Source organism: Anticarsia gemmatalis, chromosome 2 (assembly GCF_050436995.1).
Source record: "Anticarsia gemmatalis isolate Benzon Research Colony breed Stoneville strain chromosome 2, ilAntGemm2 primary, whole genome shotgun sequence".
NCBI classification, from domain to species: Eukaryota; Metazoa; Arthropoda; class Insecta; order Lepidoptera; family Erebidae; genus Anticarsia; species Anticarsia gemmatalis.
The window spans coordinates 7,878,365-7,900,793 of record NC_134746.1 but is presented as its reverse complement, the minus strand read 5'-3'; the positions used below and the strand labels follow the sequence as shown (position 1 = coordinate 7,900,793).

The 22,429-nt window shown below is 35.2% G+C and overlaps 5 protein-coding genes across 6 annotated transcripts; 4 read left to right on the top strand and 1 right to left on the bottom strand.

Moving 5' to 3' along the window:
* Positions 1-171: 171 nt before the first annotated feature.
* On the top strand, positions 172-1,396 carry Mpv17 (Mitochondrial inner membrane protein MPV17). Of its 2 annotated transcripts, XM_076129628.1 has the most exons (3): positions 172-329; positions 471-693; positions 928-1,395. In XM_076129628.1, the coding sequence occupies exons 2-3, from the start codon at positions 496-498 to the stop codon at positions 1,285-1,287; spliced, it is 558 nt and encodes a 185-aa protein (XP_075985743.1). In that variant the 5' UTR covers positions 172-329; positions 471-495; the 3' UTR covers positions 1,288-1,395. The 2 variants fall into 2 exon arrangements, with proteins under 2 accessions (XP_075985743.1, XP_075985751.1); XM_076129636.1 differs by lacking the exon at positions 172-329 and having other exon boundaries at positions 336-693; positions 928-1,396.
* A 644-nt stretch (positions 1,397-2,040) lies between these two features.
* On the top strand, positions 2,041-4,703 carry LOC142982894 (S-formylglutathione hydrolase). The gene is made up of 5 exons (XM_076129622.1): positions 2,041-2,162; positions 2,519-2,742; positions 3,628-3,873; positions 4,056-4,275; positions 4,435-4,703. Exons 2-5 carry the CDS (start codon positions 2,528-2,530, stop codon positions 4,615-4,617), a joined length of 864 nt encoding a protein of 287 aa, XP_075985737.1. The 5' UTR covers positions 2,041-2,162; positions 2,519-2,527; the 3' UTR covers positions 4,618-4,703.
* A 172-nt stretch (positions 4,704-4,875) lies between these two features.
* Positions 4,876-8,263, bottom strand: rho-7 (rhomboid family intramembrane serine protease rho-7). Its single transcript, XM_076129609.1, has 9 exons — positions 8,077-8,263; positions 7,818-8,004; positions 7,533-7,655; positions 7,105-7,267; positions 6,683-6,778; positions 6,223-6,347; positions 5,787-5,888; positions 5,403-5,500; positions 4,876-5,074 (listed from the first exon to the last, which is right to left on the bottom strand). Exons 1-9 carry the CDS (start codon positions 8,121-8,123, stop codon positions 4,978-4,980), a joined length of 1,038 nt encoding a protein of 345 aa, XP_075985724.1. The 5' UTR covers positions 8,124-8,263; the 3' UTR covers positions 4,876-4,977.
* A 1,765-nt stretch (positions 8,264-10,028) lies between these two features.
* NaPi-III (Na[+]-dependent inorganic phosphate cotransporter type III) lies at positions 10,029-18,339 on the top strand. Its single transcript, XM_076129597.1, has 10 exons — positions 10,029-10,144; positions 10,717-11,305; positions 11,476-11,721; positions 14,270-14,452; positions 14,944-15,099; positions 15,184-15,674; positions 15,796-16,031; positions 16,193-16,378; positions 16,603-16,749; positions 16,861-18,339. Exons 2-10 carry the CDS (start codon positions 11,107-11,109, stop codon positions 16,949-16,951), a joined length of 1,935 nt encoding a protein of 644 aa, XP_075985712.1. The 5' UTR covers positions 10,029-10,144; positions 10,717-11,106; the 3' UTR covers positions 16,952-18,339.
* Positions 18,340-19,014: 675 nt separating this feature from the next.
* On the top strand, positions 19,015-22,235 carry LOC142978422 (lipopolysaccharide-induced tumor necrosis factor-alpha factor homolog). The gene is made up of 4 exons (XM_076122871.1): positions 19,015-19,166; positions 20,556-20,643; positions 21,096-21,220; positions 21,548-22,235. The coding sequence occupies exons 2-4, from the start codon at positions 20,563-20,565 to the stop codon at positions 21,642-21,644; spliced, it is 303 nt and encodes a 100-aa protein (XP_075978986.1). The 5' UTR covers positions 19,015-19,166; positions 20,556-20,562; the 3' UTR covers positions 21,645-22,235.
* The last annotated feature ends 194 nt before the right edge of the window (positions 22,236-22,429 follow it).

Here is a 22,429-nt window from a genome sequence, read left to right as displayed (position 1 = left end):
ATAATTTAATAATAAACGTATAATACCTAGGTACTGGAACCGGCGAACCGTGTCACGTTTAACAAAATGTTGTAGTAGGTACTTAGGTAGTTAGTTTCTACCAACGCATACAGAATAAGTAGGTACCTAGGTATAACTAAGTGGATGTTTTTTAAATTCCGTTTTAGAGTTCTAGTACCTATCTAGAAGATAAGAGTAGATTATTATTTTTGGATATTGTCAACAGCAAGTGTTAGTCGAATCGAAGGTGAAGGACTTAAGAGAGAAGTAAACGGAAGTTGGAATGGTTTGACACTTTGACTTCACTGCGAGGCCACCAATATTTAAAGGTTATGTTGACAAATAAATACACGAAATATTTGAATTTTAAGATTAAATTCTATGCTTTTATGTAGTTTTTGTGAAAAAAATATATTTCATTTTTATGCTAGCATATCTTATAGTTATTATTTGTATGCGTTTTAATTCAGATAAGTCCCAGAACTGCAGCCGGTAATGATGAGAGGTCGTGGAATTTTTAAATTGTATCAAAACACTCTTAATCGACGACCTTATTTAATACAAGCGATACAGGCAGGAACTTTGATGGGTGCAGGAGATCTAATTTCTCAAACGTTAATTGAGAAACAATCTATGCGGTCTGTTGATCTCGTAAGATCATTAAAATTCTCCTCAATAGGCTTTTTTGTTGGTGTAAGTAATTTTAAATGTTATAATTAATACCTAACCAATTGTTATCAAGATCAAGAATATTTATGTGACTAAAAACTTCAGCTGTGTGAAGTTTTATACATTCATATATATACCTATCTACTATTTAATTTTGGTATGATATAATAAGCATTTCTGGAATGATGAGTAGTATTAGGTACAGTAAAATAGACAAGGACATTACCATGTATGTTAAATAATATATTTTTCTTTCAGGGCCCAGCTCTGCGTATGTGGTATGGTGTATTAAATAAACATATAGGCTCTAGTGGGAAAACTGTTGTATTAAAAAAAGTATTTGTAGACCAGGTTATATTTGCCCCTGCATTTTTATGCACTCTCCTTGTTGCAGTGGGAGGGTTACAGGGGAAGGACTGGGCTACAATAAAGAGAGAGTTAAAAGCTAATTATTTTGATGTATTAGTAACCAACTATTATATTTGGCCCTGGGTGCAGATTGTTAATTTTTATTATGTACCTCTTCAGTATCAAGTTTTAGTAGTACAAACTGTAGCATTATTCTGGAATACCTATTTGGCTTGGAAAACAAATAGGAAAATCAATTTAGAAAATTAGGAACACAATAAATAGTTACTTAGCCGAGATAAACATAGGTTATGATCTGATTGTTACAAATTGAAATATTAGTAAGTTGAATTATAAAATGTTGTAATTATTTGTATTTACTTTTTTTGTAACCTTATGCCTTTACATTAATAATGTTGGATAAATTAGCTTATTTTGGCTGCATACAAAAGATGATAAAAACTATTGTATAAATATTGTAGTATAAAGTATTGTAAAGGTAATACTAGATTAATATTCACAAAAATATATTGATGTTGAAGCCGCAACTGGCACATAGGCGCAGTGGTTAAGAGGTTGCCATTCAATGATTCAAGTCGCGTCAAAGTTGCCCTATATATTTAATAACCCTACGCCACAGCGATAGTTGCCATTTCGAAAATACATTATTATTTAAAAGACCTAGGTACCTACTCTTACTTGCAGTCCAATCAAGTCCAACTACAATAATTCATGGAGGTTTAGGCGTTATTAGTGTACTAAATTCAATTTCAACGATTAAACTCCATCGTTTTGAACAATCTTGATAGTGATAGTGAGTTTAAAAAAACTGTTGAAAGTATCAAGTTAGTTGAACTAGAACAGTCAGCTAGTAGCGCGGTTGCTGGAAAGGTTGTGTGGCTATAAAGTATTGCCGCTATTATTTGTGTTTGTTGATGGAATTCCGAGCTTTGTGTCGAATTCCGCCAATTCTAAAGTTACTATTGGGATCAGCACTACCTAGATTGACAGTTCATTTGTCACTTTTGCTTTCTGACAGTTGTTGTCACACTTGTCACTTGTTGTTCCACTTTGCCCAAAACTCAGGTTGTCTCTTGATGATCTCGTAAATTCCGTCATTTCAGCGTCGAAATCAATATAAAGTGGTACGTACCTATTACGGTTTCAAGTTATTTGTCTTTAGGTACACAAGGTTCAACTTATTCATGCGTTGAAGTTAATTCTGTGTATGTGGATAGCAATATTTTAAATTGAACTAACTTACCGGTGCCCCGGTATCTATTTATTACGTCATTTAATCTTATATTTTATTCGATTAATTTATAAATCGCCGTTCAATGTTCAATTAAGGTTACATTTCGGTACACTGGGTTATGATATTTATACGAAGTTTCTGCTTAAAGTATGCCCGTCAAACGCATCATTATTCGATACACAGCTTAACCATTTATAAGCTGCCGGCTTTTGAAGTTTCAATAATAAATAGTCATTGTTGTTTCAGGATAGAAAAATGGAAGGTTTAGAGCAAGTTTCGTCTAATAAGATATTTGGGGGTTATCAGAAGGTGTACTCCCATCAATCATCAGAGTTAAAATGCAAGATGAACTTCTCTATATACCTGCCGCCTCAGGCAGAGGGTGGTGATGTCAAACTGCCTGTTATATTCTACCTCTCTGGACTTACATGCAATGAACAAAACTTTATTACAAAATCAGGATTTCAGAGGTATGTACTGTTATTCTTATATCTTTCTTTCAACCAACTGTCTGTGTCTGTAACATAGAAACTATTGTATTGCAGACAAGACTGTAATCTTAGCTAATTATGTTTATTGTAATTTGGATTATTTTTAATCATTACTCAATTTAGGCATTTAAAAAAAAAGGGGTGTGGGTAGGTCAAATATTGAATTTTTTTGTTAGGTTTTCTAATACCTAATATTAAGGGGTATCAATAAGTAAATATATTGTTATATTTTCAACAAATATATACAATGAGGTTATGAGTGCTTGATTGTTTACTATAGATATAGTATAGTAAAAGGTCTATACCATAGTTGCAACTATGGTATAAAACTTTTGTTATCATTTTTTTAGCTATTTATGTAATCATTATCTCTAGGCTAATTAGTTGAACGGGGGCTATAATAATAAAATGAAAATTATCATATTGACCTCAAAAAGTAATATTTATGTGATTTTTATAGTCTCATTAGAGTTTTATGACTGAACTTCTTGATATAAACTTACAAGTTTATCATTTTACTTAACATAATCATCATTATTATCAAATATTAAGCACATTATCAGTTCATACCTACAAAATAGCATAAAATTGCCCATTACATAATTACAAAAGTATGTTTACAAATTATAAAAAGCTATTTTGAAGAAAAAGTTTTGTCATCATTATTAGCCAAAATGTATAATGCATGAAATTACTAAACCTCATTTTAAATTTACTGCCTATGCAGAATTATCTGACCTTGCTTGATATCATAATTACATATTTCTGTCTTGTATGTATGTGAATGAAGCAAAGGAAGTTTGTAAGGATTGTATGAAGTGGCATTTTCTGGTCTATTTTATGTATGTATTTATTTCTGTTCAGATATGCATCAGAACATGGCATCATAGTTGTTGGCCCAGACACCTCCCCCCGAGGTGTGAAGATTGAGGGTGATGATGAGTCCTGGGATTTTGGAGTTGCAGCTGGTTTCTACCTGGATGCTACCAAAGACCCCTGGTCTAAGCACTACAGAATGGCCAGTTATTTAAACAAAGAGCTGTATGGATTAATTCAAGAAGCATTCAGCAATGTGGTTGACAGTGAAAGAATTGGAATTATGGGTCACAGGTATACAGATTATCAATAACTGAGATTTTTTTTGTTATAAGTTACATGTCAAAGCTTATGATTATATTTTTATAACTGCTTCCTTGGCGCAGTGTTTAAGTGTGGGAGTTGTCAACTTGAAAAGCAGTTTAGCTATCAATTATGAAGGATGGAAGCTAATTTTATATTTTTATTATTTCCAGTATGGGTGGTCATGGTGCTTTAGTATCTACTCTCAGAAATCCTGGTTTGTACAAATCCGTGAGCGCCTTTGCACCAATTTGTAATCCAACAGCATGCCCATGGGGAGTCAAGGCTTTCACTGGATATTTGGGAGAAGACAAAAGCCAGTGGGTTGAATGGGATGCCACAGAACTAGTGAAGAAATATGATGGCCCACCACTAACTCTGTTGATTGACCAGGTAAAAAATCATTATATATTTTTTTAAAGCATGATATTTCTGATTCTCCTTACTCTCTAATGGCAGTTTGACAAGTTCACTCACTCTTTAATAGCTCGGTGTCATAATAGTTTGTGACCATGTTAATTTTAAAATATCATTTTTATTTAAATTCTACAGGGCGCCGGCGACACTTTCTACACTCAGAAGCAGCTGTTGCCTGAAAATTTAGTTGAAGCATGTCGTTCAGTTGGAGTTCCCGTCATCCTGAATTTGCGTGAAGGCTATGATCACTCATATTACTACATTTCCACATACATCGGAGAACATTTCAACTTCCACGCCAAAATACTCAAGGCTTAGGTTATAAGGAAACGCTAGTTGACCAAGTCAACTTGCAAAATGCATTTTGAATGTCTATTTTTACAATAAAGTTGTTGGTTTTTTAATTGATATTGTTTTGGTTATAAGTTTTGTGGTGACAAAACGGGTGTGGGGTTGTCTCGTCGCGCAATATTTAACCTAAACATTTGGAGTAATAAATAACAAAACCTTGTGCAAGATTTAGGTCAGATCTGGTATAATGTTATTGAATGTGTTAATAAAAAAAAAACAAGGTGATATTTTTAAAATAATAATATAATCTGTCAAGTTACATTTATAACAATATTTTCTTAACAAAATTGTTTTTAAATATTTTTTCTTTAACTACATAGTACCTTGCTATCTGTTTGAATCATTTTTCCTAATAGTATGGTAATACTGTAGGAATTTGTCCCTATTGCCCCAAATAGTATCGCTACCCCAGCGACACCAGTACCTGGAATAATAGTAGAACATATTATATTTTAGGAGATAATTAATGGTAGTGGATAATCATCTCTAAATAGTTCTATATTGGTGAAAACAGATTGTGTTATGGATCTAACGAACTTTATCTTACCACTCTGAGGAAAATAAGTTAATTCAAACCTGTGCTAAAATCAGTTGAGTACTTTTTGGGTTTTACCAGAAAAATGCTTATTCCTATTTTATAATACGTGATTAAAGTTTTTATGTTAACAAGTTGCTATATAGGCAAAATGCTTGATTAACTTGAATCTATAGAATCAAAACGGTGACATAAGTATCTAATTACGTGAACTTACATTCCGAATAAAGCACCACCGAGATGCGCCGCGTGATCAAAGAATTTCCATCCAAATACGACGCCGGCCAGATCTACGCTCATTATGACCTTTATAGCCTGTAATACAAAAAACAAGCTGTTATGTGACTGATAAGTAGCTTATTAAGATAAGGGTCTTATTAAAGAATAACGCGGGTTAATACATTCCTATGTGCTTAATCAAATTGTTATTGGAAAAATAATCAAAAGTCGTTTTAGTTAAGACCTTAAGAAAAGTGATAGATTGTTCACGTTTTTAGGCATAAATATTTTTAAAAAGAATATATTTTCATTAAATTATGTGTCAAACTAATGTTCAAAGCCTATATGAACTTGGATGCCAATGTTTACTCAGAGTACTCACCGTCCCAGCGGCAAATGTGTACATGGGCAAGAAGATAATACTCAGCCTGGTGTCAGGATATTGCACACATACATATGCTAACACCGACATAATTGCTCCCGACTGAAACAAAATAACTTATTACAGAAAATATTCTATAATCGAGACAGATTCTTTCTTAGTTTTTAAAACATAATCTTGTCTTTGCAGGGTTTAGTCGCCTTGCCACAATAATCGCCTCACCATTTTTGATGGGACGGAATCCAATCCAGTCTCTTCTAAGCTTAAATGTTCATTTATCTATACTATAGAAATGTACCTATATATGGATAGCAGTTGTCTAATTACTATAATACAAGATCCAGTCAACTTGTACTCAGTTGATAGCAATAGTTATCCAAAGTTATTTATATTCTGTAAAAACTTTCAAAGAATTGCAAAAAAGTAAACTACTCACTGCTCCGAGACTAAGGCCAGGCTGATTTAGCAGCACCTTATAAACAAAGCTGGCAAAACTGCTTATGACGCCAGCGCTGAGGTACATTGCTGTGAATTGCTCCTTCCCTAGTGATGCTACAGCAGCTGAAAGTATAGATCATTATTAAAACTTGCACTTGTAGTTCTTTTTGTCAATCCATACTAATATTATAAATGCGAAAGTAACTCTGTCTGTCTGTCTGTGACTCAATCACGCCTAAACTACGGAATCAATTTGCATGAAATTTGGTATGGAGATATTTTGATACCCGAGAAAGGACATAGGCTACTTTTTACCCCCAGAAAATAACGCATTCCCATGAGAAAATTCAGTTTGCGGACGAAGTCGCGGGTAAAAGCTAGTATTTTATAAATGATGTAACATTTAGACATGTTATGTAAACTTTAACAATTTAATAGTATTTGAGTTATGTTCTTACCTGGCATGAAACTATAAAGGACATACATATTTGCAGCCAAGTGCATTGCTGAGTAGTGGCTGAATGTAGATAATAACATTGGGAGACATTTGGCACCTGCAAAGTTGAGATTAAGCGTAAGAAAAATATGACTAGGTAAGTTTCAGGACACAGATTATTTAGAACTGTTAAAAATAGTTTGGATTAATATTATATCAATGAAATAATTGTATTAGGATATGGAAAAGTTCTTATATAAGTTACCAATGAGGTCAACTAAGTATTAATTATACAAAATTTTTACTTAACTTTTTTTCTATTATGGATCATACCTCATAATCTTACATCTAATAGGAAGCATGCAATATATTTGCAAATCAACATTTTGAAATAGTATAGTATCAGAAAAAGTTAAAAAAGAATAAGAATAAAATAATACTAACTGCCGGAAGGATTTGAACAGAAGTATTTAATCATAAATGGTTGAAGTTGTCTCATGCGCCATGCTCCAAATACCAGTACATTGGCTGCCAATATTGGATAAAATACTTTTTCACTTTCTCTTAGTGAGTTCCACCATTTCTTTACAGGACCAGGTTCAGATCTCTGTTGACATAATTTTGACTATTATTTTTGAATTGCAGGAAAAAATGATATTTATAAGATGACAGTACAAAGCATTTATTTGATTGAGATATAAGATGAACAGTCCATTATATGTTCAGGAAAATAAGAAATATTTCTAACATGATACTTTGATCAAGTTTTATCTACAATGACAGATTTAAGAAATTTGATAATAAAAAGCAATAATAGTGTTATCTAGCAGATAAATGGGAGCACATTTAAATATGCGTTAGGTGTAACATACAGATTTTAATCTCCTTTGTTGAGTACTTAACCATGCACCAGATTTTCTGAAAAACGAGGTGGCATGTGACCGGAGAGCTTCATATTCCCAAATCATACATGCTCCAAGACTCAATGTGGACACCTTTAAACAGGAATACAAACATTATAACTACCAGATTCATCTCTGAAAACGAAAAATGATAAGTAGAGAAAATATGAAACTGTACTGTACTAAAAAAATATGTTTATTATATAATGCTTGAAATTGTCTCTAGATATAATAATTTCTGACAGGTTAACTTACCCCAACAGTAAAAAAGAAGGGTTTGACCAATGCATTGGGATGCAATGGTCTACAATCAATTTTGAGGTGTTCCAGTGGATTTGGATCATTGTCACGTCCACCGCGTCTTGAATTGTGAAGGGACTTTCGTATCTGTACGCGAACATTTGCGACACTACAACGGTATTGTTGAAGAAGCACTGGTCTGCTGAAATATCAAAGTAATTCATGAGCACCGATTGTTTTGTCACTAATATAACCTCAATCAACAATTATATACCAAGCATTTGTCAGCTCAGCCGCAGACCAAACATTTCTGAAATACATTATAGATATTTTCTTATTCTTTTGTTACATTATTATTCAATCCAGTTTGTTTTAAACAAGGTATGCAATTACAAAATATTTTGGAGAATTTCAAATGAAATAAAGTTGACAAGTGATTTTAGAAAAAAATGACGGATGGAGACGGCCATAGACAATTAATTTCTATGGTAAGGGACTTGAAAAAAGTAATTAATTTATATTAAATAAATGTTACCTGAGGTATAAGCAAGGACACTAATCACACTAAAGCACAAAAAACACAATAGAATTAAACAACGCATTGGCAAGTCTCAGATTCATAGAACAATTTATTTGTGTTAAGTTAATAAGTAACGGTTAAGTTAATAAGTAACGGTTATGTTAGTCTTAAGGGCAGCATGGAGGCTGCTAAAACATTTAACAAGTCACGTTTGGCTCAATAATAACTTATGTATATGTATCTAATTAACTAATCCTACTATCCTACCAATATTATAAATGCGAAAGTTTGTGACAATGTATGTATGGATGTTTGTTACTTTTGCTCTTCCACGCAAATACTACTGAACCGATTACGATACGGTATAGGTATAGGTTGCTGAAGACCCAGAATAAGACTTAAGCTACTTTTTATCCCGGAGTTCCCGAGGGATCGGGATTTACGCGGGAAGGGTTTCCACGCGGACGAAGTTTCGGGCGGCCTCTAGTTAATTATAAATAGTTCATCCGGACATTATCACACAAAATTATTTCACAAAAGATAGGTTTTATAATGTGATATTGGTTTAGTATCTAGGCAAATTTCAGTGAACAAGCGACCTGCCCAGCTTCGGCCAGTTTATAAAGAAACTTCTACACAGAACGTTAAAAAAACATATTTGAATTTATATTAAACCTACAGAGGGAACGCTATTTTACAAATATTATCTGGTGATGATACCTATATTATTTTCTCAAAGCGGCCTTAGCAGATTTTATAAAAAATATGTTTTGCTAATGGTTGTATACCTTACCAAGTCATGGTGACATCATGATCATAGTCTATGATCAGAGTGTGATGATGGAGGTCCTAAAAAAATCCAGCGTAACTCTAAGAAATAGTAGGCTCAAAAAGAGTTTCCAGTATTTTTATTGGCATATCGTTTAGGAGTCGACGTTTAAGAGTTGATGTTAAGAAATCATCATCTCCTGATGATTAACATATGATAAAATACCATGTTACCTAAGTACTCATTTATTTGTACTAGGGTAGTCTACAGAAGATATTAAGCGTTTTATTCGCTTGTAAGAGCTACATATAAGGCCTCGAAATTTGCGGTGTTCCGGATTTTCAGTCCGAGAGACGTCCCGCTTTTCTATCATCGCTGTCGTAGTGAACCTTTCTGTATTCTCAAAAAATATTATTTCTGTGCTTCATATTCAGATATAATAAAATATCAAAGACTTAGAATTTCAAGTATTAATTCGCGACGTTACAGTGGCATTGGATTCATCCAGTTTTGGGCACACGTATTACCTGTGACATACATAGGTATATTCGTAATTCGTAGCAAAGTTTGTACTTTCATTCCTAAGTGTCACTGGCGTTCAGTACAATTTTTGGCCAAAAACACATAGCTATCAGCGTTACTATAAACACTTATGAATGATTGGTTTATTAGAAAGGACAAATTAACGACAGTACAAAATTACGTAAGCCCAGCTTAGCACTATACATGTACTTAAGTAGTTTTTAAAAACTGTAGTTAAGTATTATCCTTTTATAACACGTTTTGATTGTCAGTTACCTACTTAAACTGTTGAATACAGTTGGCTGTATTAAGGGCAGTTTTGCTATAGAGCAAACATTTTTATTGTGTACGCGTCTGAATAGGGGGGTTGCTGGTGGGGGCCCCTGTTTACCCTCGCGCATGCTCCATTCAGTCGGCGGCCCGGTGCGACCCTCGTCAACTTCAGTCTACAGCTGAAGAGCTCAAGGCGAAACCTCGTGCTTCATCGACACGGTTAAATACTAGGACCATAAAATCCTACTTTATTCAAAAGTAAGTGCGTTTTTTTGTAACTCATAGTTAACTAGTGGTGTCACATAGGTAGTGGTAGTTTAATTAGACGGACGCCGGGATGCTGAGCCGATGTCGTGAACATACTGACACGTGTTATAGATAGCCGTGACATAGAGCTAACTAACTACCTTTAAAAATAAGCATTCCCGATGATGGAAACTAGACGCTTATGACGCAATGTTAATGAAATATGTACATGATTTTTAAGAAAACTGGAGTTCAGTGGTTATACGCGCGCATTAGTAGTAATTGAGAGTGTAGTACCTTATTTTCTGGTAATTTTTAAATCAAATGGCGTAAATCGATATTCCTAGGACCATGGGATGTGAAGTCTTGCTTTTATTTTCTTGTGAGTAGTTTGAATTGACGCGTGTTAGATTACTATATGAATCTTATAGGAACGTTTGTGACTACAAAAATAGACTGAATTTAAACGATCATTTTTTTAAACAGTTTTGGCGGCCGGTGAACTAGCAAGGTTACAAATGGTTAGGGTTAAGTATAATTGATTAGTAGCTAGTTATTATAAAGTCTGTATTTATTTTTTTCAGAAATGATGAAGCCGAAATTATCCTGCCATCATCATCTATACGAAAGGCTTTATAAAGATCAAACATTGTGACGCACAACTTTCTTATAAATTTCGAATTACATTATTTATAATATTTTAAATGTATAACTAATTTATTGATTGCTTTTGAGATCATACTTACTACCTACAATTAGATGGTTAGCTATTCTATATTCACTTATTTTTATATAAAGGAATGAAAATTCGACTGTTTTAAGATAAGGGGAGTGGTTTCAAGAGTGTTAAAAATATTATAAATATAGAGCGAAGCTTGTTGTTGATTATCGTAATGTTTGCGTTTGAGTAGGTGCTAATCATGTTGTTTTATGTCAAAATTGTTTTGTGAACACGGAATTGGGGTAAAGAAATAATGACGATGTTGTATGAGTCTGATGAGTTGCTATGGCTTGTGATAAGCGGGTTTGTGGTGGCGTTCGTGCTGGCTTTCGGCATCGGCGCGAACGATGTGGCCAACTCGTTCGGCACCAGCGTCGGCTCCAAGGTGCTCACGCTCACGCAGGCTTGCATACTTGCTACAATTTTTGAGATCGCCGGTGCAGTACTAATAGGTAAGCTACATTTTATTTATATCCTGTATACTGTTTACAGATAAATGTAATGTAACTCGAGTTTATAGGCGTGTAATAAGTATAAATTAACTTAAATCGCTTGAAACATGTTGATACTTAAATGTTGTACCTACTTACAATTTTGGAATATAATGAAATATATGTTGCAGGTTATAAGGTATCAGATACGATGCGCAAAGGCATCTTGGACGTGACTCTGTACGAGAACGGGGGTGAGAAGCTGCTGGCGGCCGGGTGTCTGTCAGCGTTGATATCTGGTGCGATGTGGCTGATCCTCGCCACGGCGCTGAGGTTACCTGTCTCCGGCACACACTCCATGGTCGGGGCCACAGTTGGCTTCACCCTCACTGCTAAAGGCTTCATTGGAGTGCGCTGGTCCACGCTTGGAGCTATTGGTCAGTAAGTTTTATACCAATATTTTGTTTCACTCATTTCATTTCACTCTGCTTAACCTACAATTCTTTGTGTTAATGTATCTTAAGTAACTGAGTAGGTAAAGTTCCATGCATAATATATGAGAAGTGTATTTACACTTCTTAAGTATATATTATGCATAAAACATTACTCAACATCCTAGTCGTTGACGCGACGACGCCGACGTCCCGAAATTATAAGCTAGTCACCTCATCTCCTCGCAGAATAATTAATAACCTATAGGTACTTGTATACGTAGAGCGCCCTAGAAATTGAACGAGGTCGTTAGGAAGTTTGTGCCTAATTGACAAACAGTTTTCCACCATCTGATATTACATTTCATAGCTCAAAGAAAATTAATTAAGTGAAAGTTGATTAGGTATAAGTGCGCCACGGAGTCGACTGCCTCCGTGGCGCAGTGGTTTAGGTCACCACGCCGATACCACTGCATCGGGAGGTCGTGGGTTCGATTCCCACACGGAGCAATTATTTGTGCGATCCACAAATAATTGTTTCGGGTCTGGTTGTGCTTTGTGTCCGTTGTTTGTATGTTTGTAAAAGTCCCCGCGACACAAGAGCAATTCTTAGTGCGGGAGTTGTCTTTTTTAACGAAAAAAGAAAAAAAAAAAAAAAAAAAAGATAAGTAGGTGTTTTTGTTTGTTTACGTTTCTTAATTGCAAACGTTTAACAAAATCGTGTATATGTAGGAAATCAAGAAAGTGTTATTGACTATGTATCTAATTATCTACCTAATTAATATTATTACTAATTACTTTGTTTAGAGGACGAGGATTCGATGAGCATAGCTCTTATTGTAATCTAAAAAAGATTTTTTCCGGTCCAGTTTAAAAAAAAAGTGTATTTTTGATAAAAGATCGAAACATCTTTGTTTGAAATTGTAATAAGTAACATAGAAAGATTAAAATATTATGGTCGTGTATCACGAAAGAATGTCGCTATTACAACGTAACAGCAATGAAATATCTAATTGTGGCTCATGAAAATATAAGTATGGCTCGTTTGATGTTCCCGAATTTATGGTCCATTCGGTTGATTACTTCGACTTCGTTATGCCTTTTGTTTGCGACGGTACTTCGAGTTCAAGGTCAAAGTTTTCCGAGAGACTTGCGTGGAATTTTACCTACACTATTACTACTGTTTCTCTTGTTTTATAGACAGTCTGATTTTATTAAAACCGTGTATCTACCTACGACGAGTTGTATAGTTATGCTTTGGTTGTAGAAAAAATGAAGCAGTTTATCAAATCTCCAGTTTGTTGTGATATTTAGGAGCGCTATGTGAATCTCTATCTAATATATTTTTCCTTACACAACATTTTAATTTAGTTGTACCTTTCGTATGGATAATAACTTAATCCCTACCTACGAATATAAAAAGAACCGAAGCGATAAGTGGTCGTTAAGCAACCTTGTATTAAGTTGTTTTAAAACGGAGCCAAAGACTTGACTTATCTCGATCGCGACAAACGCTTCTGACTCGACGTAGAACATAGAGTTTGCTCTTCAAAAGAGTTCATAATATATCTCAATGTCGAAAAACATCTAAACAACATAGTTTTATTGTATCTACAATCATAAAACTCTATTAAACTACGTAAAACTTTTATTAACTATTTAACCTACATAGTTTTCTCGTCGCTTTATCCTTATTTAGGTCTATATGAAAACGCTTTTAATGTGAACGTAAGTAAGGGTTCTAGAGAAATCTTAAGTATGTTTGCTCTCCATAATGATCAACCTTGAGCGAAACGAGGTGAAATACTAAATATTGGGACTAGTTGACTTTGCCGTAGGATTTTTATACGGGATTAAGGTTGAACATGCGATTAAAGAGTCTTATTCGTAGCTTTGATTTGACTGCTAAGTGGGTATTACGTCAAAATAATGTGAACAGTATACACAGTTACATTTCAAATCTAAGAGACAGGCTGTGGATTTTTTTAATAAAGTTAATAAGTCGGTAATTAATAATAATAATACAAATTGTTGTACTTTACATGACTAAGGACCTCTAGCCCTACCAATACATTGAAGGAAATAAACGTAGCGGCACGTTGTATTTTAAAACGTAGACTACATAAATAGTTGAACCATACTACGGCGTAGAATTAGCTACGAGTTCTACGCCTTGATTGAAATCACATTTGCTTATTATTTGATGATAAGTAGCTATTTAGTATTTGAATATAATAAACATAAATTTTACGCCTTCCCCTTGTTTTATTTTGTTTTCGTCAGGAAAATGAGTTAATTTATGTAGACCTGCTGACCCTCGCTCCAGGGGGGAAGCGGGGGCCTATCGGGCTCACCCGCCGATAGCGATTAAAAACCTGACGGTGTTCTTTCAACAGTCACCATAAAGTGGCCAAAACGCGTTACCTCCAATTGGACACTCCGCGTTTACCTTCCCCTGTCAAATATGTAAAAACAAAACACGCAATTAGCCGGATAAATGTATGTTTATTTTAATAAATTCAGTGTGTAATTTTTTCCTTGTTATTTTTGACAGTGTTGTCGTGGTTCATATCTCCGGCTCTGAGCGGCACAGCGTCTGCGCTGTTGTTCTGGTTGGTGAGGCGGTTCATCCTGCGGTCTTCTCAACCTGTGAAGGCAGGCCTCACTGCACTACCCTTCTTCTACGGCGCAACCATCGCTGTCAACGTGCTGAGCGTCGTGCATGATGGACCAAAATGTAACCACATAATACTCTATTAATCTAATTATTGTATCAAATTTAAAAAAAATGGTAATCTAAAACTATATAAACCACAAAAGTCTTATAAAATCACGCCAGAATAGTTAAATACGTTATGTTTTCTTATACAATGACTGAGCGGTTTGAATTTAATTATAAAAATAGGGATAGGAAAATATAAGTTTCCTACTTAAAATTAATTTAAGACATTTATTTTAAGGTGACAAATTAATAAATAAATATCATTGGACAACTCACACACAGTCATTTGATTCCAAACTAAGCAGAGCTTGTACTATGGTAACCAAATAACTGATAAACATACTTATATACTTCTAAATACATACTTATATAGATACATTAACATCCAGGCTCAGAACAAATACTTGTGCTCATCATACGAAGATTTGTCCCGGGTGGGATTCGAATCTACCACACGCTACAAAACTTCATAATTAATTTACCTGACCAATTTTTTTATATTGCAGTGTTGGCGATGGATAAGATTCCTCTTTGGGTGGCATTGGTTGGTTCAATGGCATTCGGTGCGTTGGTTGCATTGTGCGTCCGAGCATTCCTTGTACCGTATTACCGTCGGCGGCTCACTGCACCTCCTGTCAACTTCTCGCTGGGACTATCGAATGGTGTGCTAAAAACTTTAGACAATATTATTTTAGCAGTAGTTTCAAAGTCTTTTCGATGACAATAAATTATGGTTATTATTTCAGAAACGACTCCAGCGAACACTCCAACGCACTCTAATAAGAGTAGTGTGCCGCAGCGTCCTACTTCTTTACTATCCGAAGACGGAAAAGTCCTTGAAGCCATTGAAGAGTGCGCGGAGATGGTCACCTTGAGCGACGCGGATAAAACCTCCGCAGGAGTCAGGGAGATGAACGCAAGGAATCGTGCCCTACTCGCTACCATGGATGATTGTAGCATCCTGTCCAGAAGCCTCAGCCCTCCTAACAAGTCACGGTTACAACTAATAGATGCCGATCCTCAGATTAACACCTTGAAATACATAGACGAAACGTTGAGTTGTTGTAAAAGTTTGGATTCGGCTCAAATGGGGACAGGTATGGCGGAGAGTTACGATTCTAAAAACGGTTTTCTTGGAGATTCTTGTGATACGATAGCACGGTGCGAGTTTGATAGACTGGCCGCTGCGAGGGCTCATTGTGTCGATTTTGACACACCACCGCCTAGAATGGACAAGGTAGGACTTAATCGGAAGCGGCAACATAATAATACTTTACAACTGCATGGCTCTGATTAATTATTAGTCGAGTTTACAATGGTATGCGTATCATGCGCTCATCTGGCTCGACAATCGGCAGGCCCCTGAGGGTGGCAGTGCTTGGAGCATCGAGCGGTGCGGCGGCGGCGAGGCGCTGGTCGGCGTGCGCGCGCCCGCCATCACTCCCAACTCCAGCGCGGCGCCGCTGCTGCGCGCCGTGACGCCGCCGCCCGCGCCTCCCGCGCAACCACCTCCTGATGCTCTGCGACTCTTCTCCTTCTTACAAGTCCTCACTGCGACGTTCGGCGCCTTCGCACACGGTGGTAATGACGTCAGGTGAATATTACTGTTCGTGTTTGCGATTTTTGATTATAAAGCAATTGGTAATCTAGATCTTGACTGATGAAAGATGTTGGTTGTCGTAGATGTCGGTAATTTCCATTATCAAACTTTATTTTTGTATATTACAACGTTAATATCATGATTGTATGTTGTAGCAACGCCATAGGCCCGTTGGTGGCTCTGTGGCTCTTGTACTCAGAGGGCGGTGCTCAGTCTCGCGCTGAAACACCTCTTGGCATTCTGGTGTTCGGTGGAGTGGGCATCGCGCTCGGTCTCTGGCTGTGGGGGCGACGTGTCATACGGACGGTGGGAGAAGACCTTACTAGCATCACTCCTGACACGTGAGTGTAATCTTCTGTGTATATTGAACTCCCCCGCATGCTGCTCTAATAGGAGAAATTCTAAGCCTTTGACTAAAAGTAATCTTAGTCAAGTTTCAAGATTATTAATTAGCATTTGAATTTTGGTATTTAATGAGCTATGACGTAATGCGAGTTCATGAGAGTTACTTCACTCGGTATGGATCTTTCGAATATGACATTTTGTTGCTTTATGAATATCACAGAGGTTTCACGATCGAGTTGGGTGCTGCGCTGACGGTCCTGGTGGCAAGCAAGGCTGGGCTACCGGTGTCCACCACTCACTGCAAGGTTGGCTCTGTCGTGTGCATCGGATACTTCTCTGAGAAGGCGGTAGACTGGAGTCTGTTTCGGTACGAACTCACTACCTTTAAACTTCGAATATACATAAAATTGATTCTATTTTAGAAGAGACAAAATGTTGATGATAAGAATTTTGATGTCATGTTTCTTTTTGATTACAGGAATATAATATTCGCTTGGGTGGTGACAGTCCCCGTGGTGGCCGCCATCGCCGCGCTGGCTATGTTAGCTCTAGAGGCGTTCGCCGTGTAACTAGCATCTAAAGTACTCTGATAACTCACAATGTCTATAGTTTACCTGTTCGACCTAACTACAAACATCTTCTCAATATTGTTCCTGATACATTCGTAAAACATTTTGAATTACGAGATCACGATTTATTAACTGGGCGCTCTGAACAAGGCATATTTAATTTTGTGTTTAAAATAAGTGGATTTATGTTATTGAAGTACGTATAGAATTTTTTTCAATCTTTTTTTTTTGTAAATTGGATAGATACTTGACTATTTATGTTATTATAGTTACATGATCAGTATATTTTGGACTTAATTAAAACGATATATGTATTTATTAATCTTACGAAGTCATACCTATGCCTACAGTACTAAATGGACATAGCAAATTGAGATACTTTACTTATATTCTACATACTAACTTTTTGATAGATCTTTGTAAATAAAAATATATTGAAATCCGTCTAAATTGTAATTAACATACAAAGTGGTTTTTCCTTTTGCTAAATGACAGTGTCTCTATTTGCTATGACAGTGTATTTCACGAGCCCCTATCATGTGGTCTATGTCGTTGCTGTTCTAAATGAATGAATGGCCTAGTTGCGTGCCAGATTAAATAGGAATTGTTAAATATCTTTCTAAGATGTCTTGTTCTTACACTATCTTTGCACATTTCCCGACTTTGAAATATAAAATTAATCTTATCTGTAGAATGTCTACTAGATGAACTGTGATTTTCATTGTGGTAAAGAAATTGTAGAGTCAGATCGTAAGCAGAGTTAGTCCTATGTATAATTTTGAATACTTGTGTAACGCATTATACAACAACTTAAGAGTGAATAAGATGTGGGTAACATTAAATGTCAATTTGCGAGTTTCCGACGATACACTCAGGTACTCGACTCTAGCATACCTATTATTACTGTGACGATACATATTTCTGACAGAGTACTGACTGACAAAAGCTGCGAATTAAAGGGTAACTAATCTTATTATACGGAAACGTTCAAGAAGTTTTATTCACGTGTCGTACACCGAAATATTAAGTTGTTTAAAATTGCTAACAACGCGTTGCTTTAAGCTTTTTATTAGTTTGTATTGCTTAGATTGATTACGATATTAATTTGTTTAACATTAATGTCATATTGTTCAGTATGAAGTGTAATGTTCCGTGGTTTGAAGTTTTGAACTATCAGTAATCTCAAATTGTTCTAAGTTAATATAAAATACGAGTGATTGCACTCAATAAGATATGTGATCTTCAATTCTAGGGAAAATCTGTTAGTTTTGATATCATTATTTATTCTCTAAAGCTCTTTTGATAAACAACTTAATGTGTCGCATGAATTTCCGCGTAATATGCCATAGACGATATAATTGTTGACTAAATAAACATACCTAGTTGAAGACGTTGCAGTTTTATTCACTTCGCCATTGTTTACTTGTTGGGTCACACACATACCGGTTACATTATCGCTGTGTTAATACAGTCCACTTTATAGCATAAGCTCCGGAGCAACCAGACGTTTCTTTATGGAACGTGATGCGTGATGATGAACGTAATGTCGATTCATCGAAAAATAGAGGTCTTTTTCCTTAGCCTGTTTGAGTGTCCCACTGCTTCCCTTCCGAATCCCCACATCGGCGGCAAGATCCGACCAGCCCTTTTCAAATGTATAAATTTATAAAAAAGAATCGGTAGTTCTATTCTAATGCTTTCACAGCTAGACAATTTATATAAGGCAAGTTTAGTAGACGTCGTTGCAGCATTCTTAAAACGAAACGAAAGTTTCACTGAAAATGCAGTCGAATATCAACGAAAGTGTTACTATTGCATCATCCCTGTTATCCCTTGAAATATTGCTATAATAATTTGATAAAAAGGTATACTTATATTTTAAACGTAGCTGTCATAATAACACTTTACGTCCATGGAAATAACAATTTCAATGGCTATCAGCAGTTACTATTTATAGTGATTATGAGGACTAAGTGTTGTCCTTTTTCAAGAGGAATGCCACTTGAAATACATATTTTCTATATCTACACTACATAGGCACATTTGGCTTTGTATAGGTAAGTACCTATGATGGGAGTCAGGCTTGGGTGCTCGAAGTAGTTCGAACATTCGTTAACAATTCGTTACGGGTTGCACATCAAATTTGTGTACTTTAGTAAATACTAAACTATTGTTTGATTTGTGAAAAAGTTGACGGCTTCGAATTTGATACAAGGTAAGTTGAATTTTAGTATCTATATGTGACATGAGTATATTGCTCAGTTACTACTCAATAACAATTAAATCACATGATACTTAGTTCGAAATCGTAATTAAAGCACAGGATTTAGGACGTTTAAAGTAACCATGAGAAATTTCCTGTTCGTGTGACGCCTAGTTGTTGTTTCCAGACTAATTCAATCTTACTGAGTAATAAGTATATTGTACAAATTGTTGGCTTAACTTCGTCTAAAAAGGAACTTAAGATTGCAGGACGTAAGGAAAGGGGCTTTCTATCAATCAAAACAGTGAAAAAAACTAACTCATCTAAATCTGGCATCAGACTTATCATTCAGTTGTGGTTGTTGTTAGTGTAGTTGTTGTTTAATAAAGAAGCAAACATTCAAACATCCTGTAAGGCCCTTACAACTCGACATTGTGTTGATCATTAACCATATTATGTATAATATACCTAAACATAAAATACAAGAATACAATATTGTTTTTTTTAAACACGAGAATTTTAACGTTTACGATACCTTATTAATAAACCGCGATAGTTGTAAAACTAAACGTAAAGTTAGGATAGAATTTCAGTATAAGTACTTAGGTAGTCAATATTTTGTAGGTTACCCGAAACCTAATCTTGTTTTTCCGTTTTTCGGTAACTGTTTACCCTGCACTCGTATGTGATTACTTGAGGATGTTTATTTCAGATAACAAAACTGAATGTATTTATATAATATTTTTTTTGCACACAGATCTACTTTGTAATCTGGATAATACACATTATTTTATCCCCGAATACTTTTTAACGCGGACGAGGTCGCGGAAAAAAGTATAGTAAAGGTTGATTTGTTTTTGATTTCTATTTTAAGTATTTCGATAATATTTAATATATGAGTCATGACTGTGTGAACGAAACCAAAAATCAACACAAGTGGAAAAAATACCTTAAAGTAGTCCTGTGTATCAAGTGGTCTAAATAATGATAAGGCGTCACAACAAATTCTAAGAGGCCGTCATAAATTAACAGTTTTTATTGCCGTCTGTCGTTAGTAAGTTTCAGTCTTAAACATCCATTGTTAGTTTTATTCTCCATTGTTAGTTTTATATAAATAAATAAGGGTCCAAAAAATACAAAATGCTAGGTTATCGTAACTGTTAATAATAATTAAACCATACACACATACACACAAAAAATATGAAAGTAACAAACTTTCATATTTTTTGGCTATTGAAGAGCGGGGTCTCTGAGACAATTATATTTGCTTAAAAGGAGTCTCCAATCACAACCACCCATTGTTGTAACAAAATGCTAAAATAAATATATTTCTTATTTTATTGTAAACAGTTCAAAGATAATAAGTGGTATTATACTCATAATGACATTGTTATGTTCTAGATATAACATGTACGACCAACAGCCTATCGCCAATATGAATACGGTTGCTCCAATACAACCTGACACTGTCACACCCGTCCCAGTACAGGTAGGTCTCTTATAAGATCAGAATTACATACATAAAATCACGCCTTCTACCCATAGGGGTAGGGAGAGATCAGAAACCTTTTTGCAAGACATCACCGGTATGATCTGTGTACGTATGTCTTACTAGGGCGTCCTCTCTCGGCGTTACCATTTAGGTCAGCACAGTTTTTTTGTTAATTAGTCATAAAAAATCCTAATCCTAATCCTAAAGACCACGTTCTGAACATGAGATACCGGGCAAATAGAAACTTTGAACACCTTCAACAACCGTTCTAAGAGCGGGTATGATAGGTTTCCATACGATTTTTTCCTTGGCAATATATACTTTCCAATATTATATAGAAAAGACAGTATTAGTATTACCTTGGACACCTGCGTAGGAGGCGAATGCCGATTTTACTCAAATAACATGCATATAATTACTAATTATCAAACGTATTGGTTTTTTTTAAGAGCGTGTTGGGTCCCAAGAGCACGTCGACAACGTGTCAGTTCTGCCGCGCTCTCATCCTCACACGTGTGCGATACACTTCAAATTCCCAGACTCATATTGCAGCGGCTCTCTGTGGTTTGATTTAGTAAGTATCCTTTATTTCTAACCAACTTCTAAGAGGTGGATAACAATTTGACAGCATTTTTTTCTTGCAGAAAAATCTTTCTCTAGAAGTGTAGTTTACGCCATGGTAGCTTTGCAGTATTCAAGATATTTTATCTTAACGATGTACTGTTATTAAGTAAGAAAGATCTGTGTCTGTTAAAGGTTTTCTTTTTCATTTGATTGTTGTACATTTCTCTAGAGGGGAAGTAGGTTCTTAAACTAAAATCTGTTAAGATAAAAACAACCTCCCATTGATGATAGTCTAAAGTCTGCCGGTGGAAAAATACAGATATTGTAATATTTTCAGTTGCTGTTGCTGCCTCCCGTACTGCTGTAAATCGGCAAAGAATGCTGATCACTATTGTCCGCAATGTCATAAATACTTAGGCACCTACGCGCGGTGAACAGACATTATATCTGCTACATCATTGGCCGTTCTCAAAACCAATGTTTAAAAACACCCACGAGCTTTTCCAATAAATTAATTAAAAACGACTTGTCACATTTTTCAACATGTTTTAATTAAATAAATTAGTTTTTTTTTTAATTAGTCCGTTATGATTCCTCCATAGATATTTGTTAATTACAAATTTAAGAAGGGCTAAGCGAAAGAGCTAATGAAATGTTTGTTTTATCTTTAAAAAAAAACTTTGATAAGATACTGTTTATTTTTTAGTTAAGTTATAATTAAATAATCTAGAAAGCATGTTTTTTATGTGGACATGTGATCATAAAAAATAACCTCTTCTAACTTTCTTCTTATAATCTATTCAAGGTCCTTATATTAAGAACTAGAGTGTGTTATGCAACCCAGTAACTAAGTGTAGAACAAGTTATTTTTTTTACTACTAAAATAAAAGACCTCAAACATTTTTTTCTGACCGTGACTGACTGACTCCGTGAGCATTTGTGAACCCTCGGCCCTACTTCAGCCTATATTGTAAAAAATATATGATCCTATTTTGTAACGTGATTTTTTCTACGTTGAACAATTAAATGACCAAATTATTTTTCTAAATAAACAACAATGGTTTTAATTACCCATAACATTAAAATATAAATTTGAATTAACATAGTGAGTTCCTTAACATATAACAGCTAAGCTGCAATAATTTGAAAGAATAAATTATTCCTGTTGGTGTAGCTACTTGTGACAATAGAACTTCGATTCTTTCCGAAAGAATCCTTC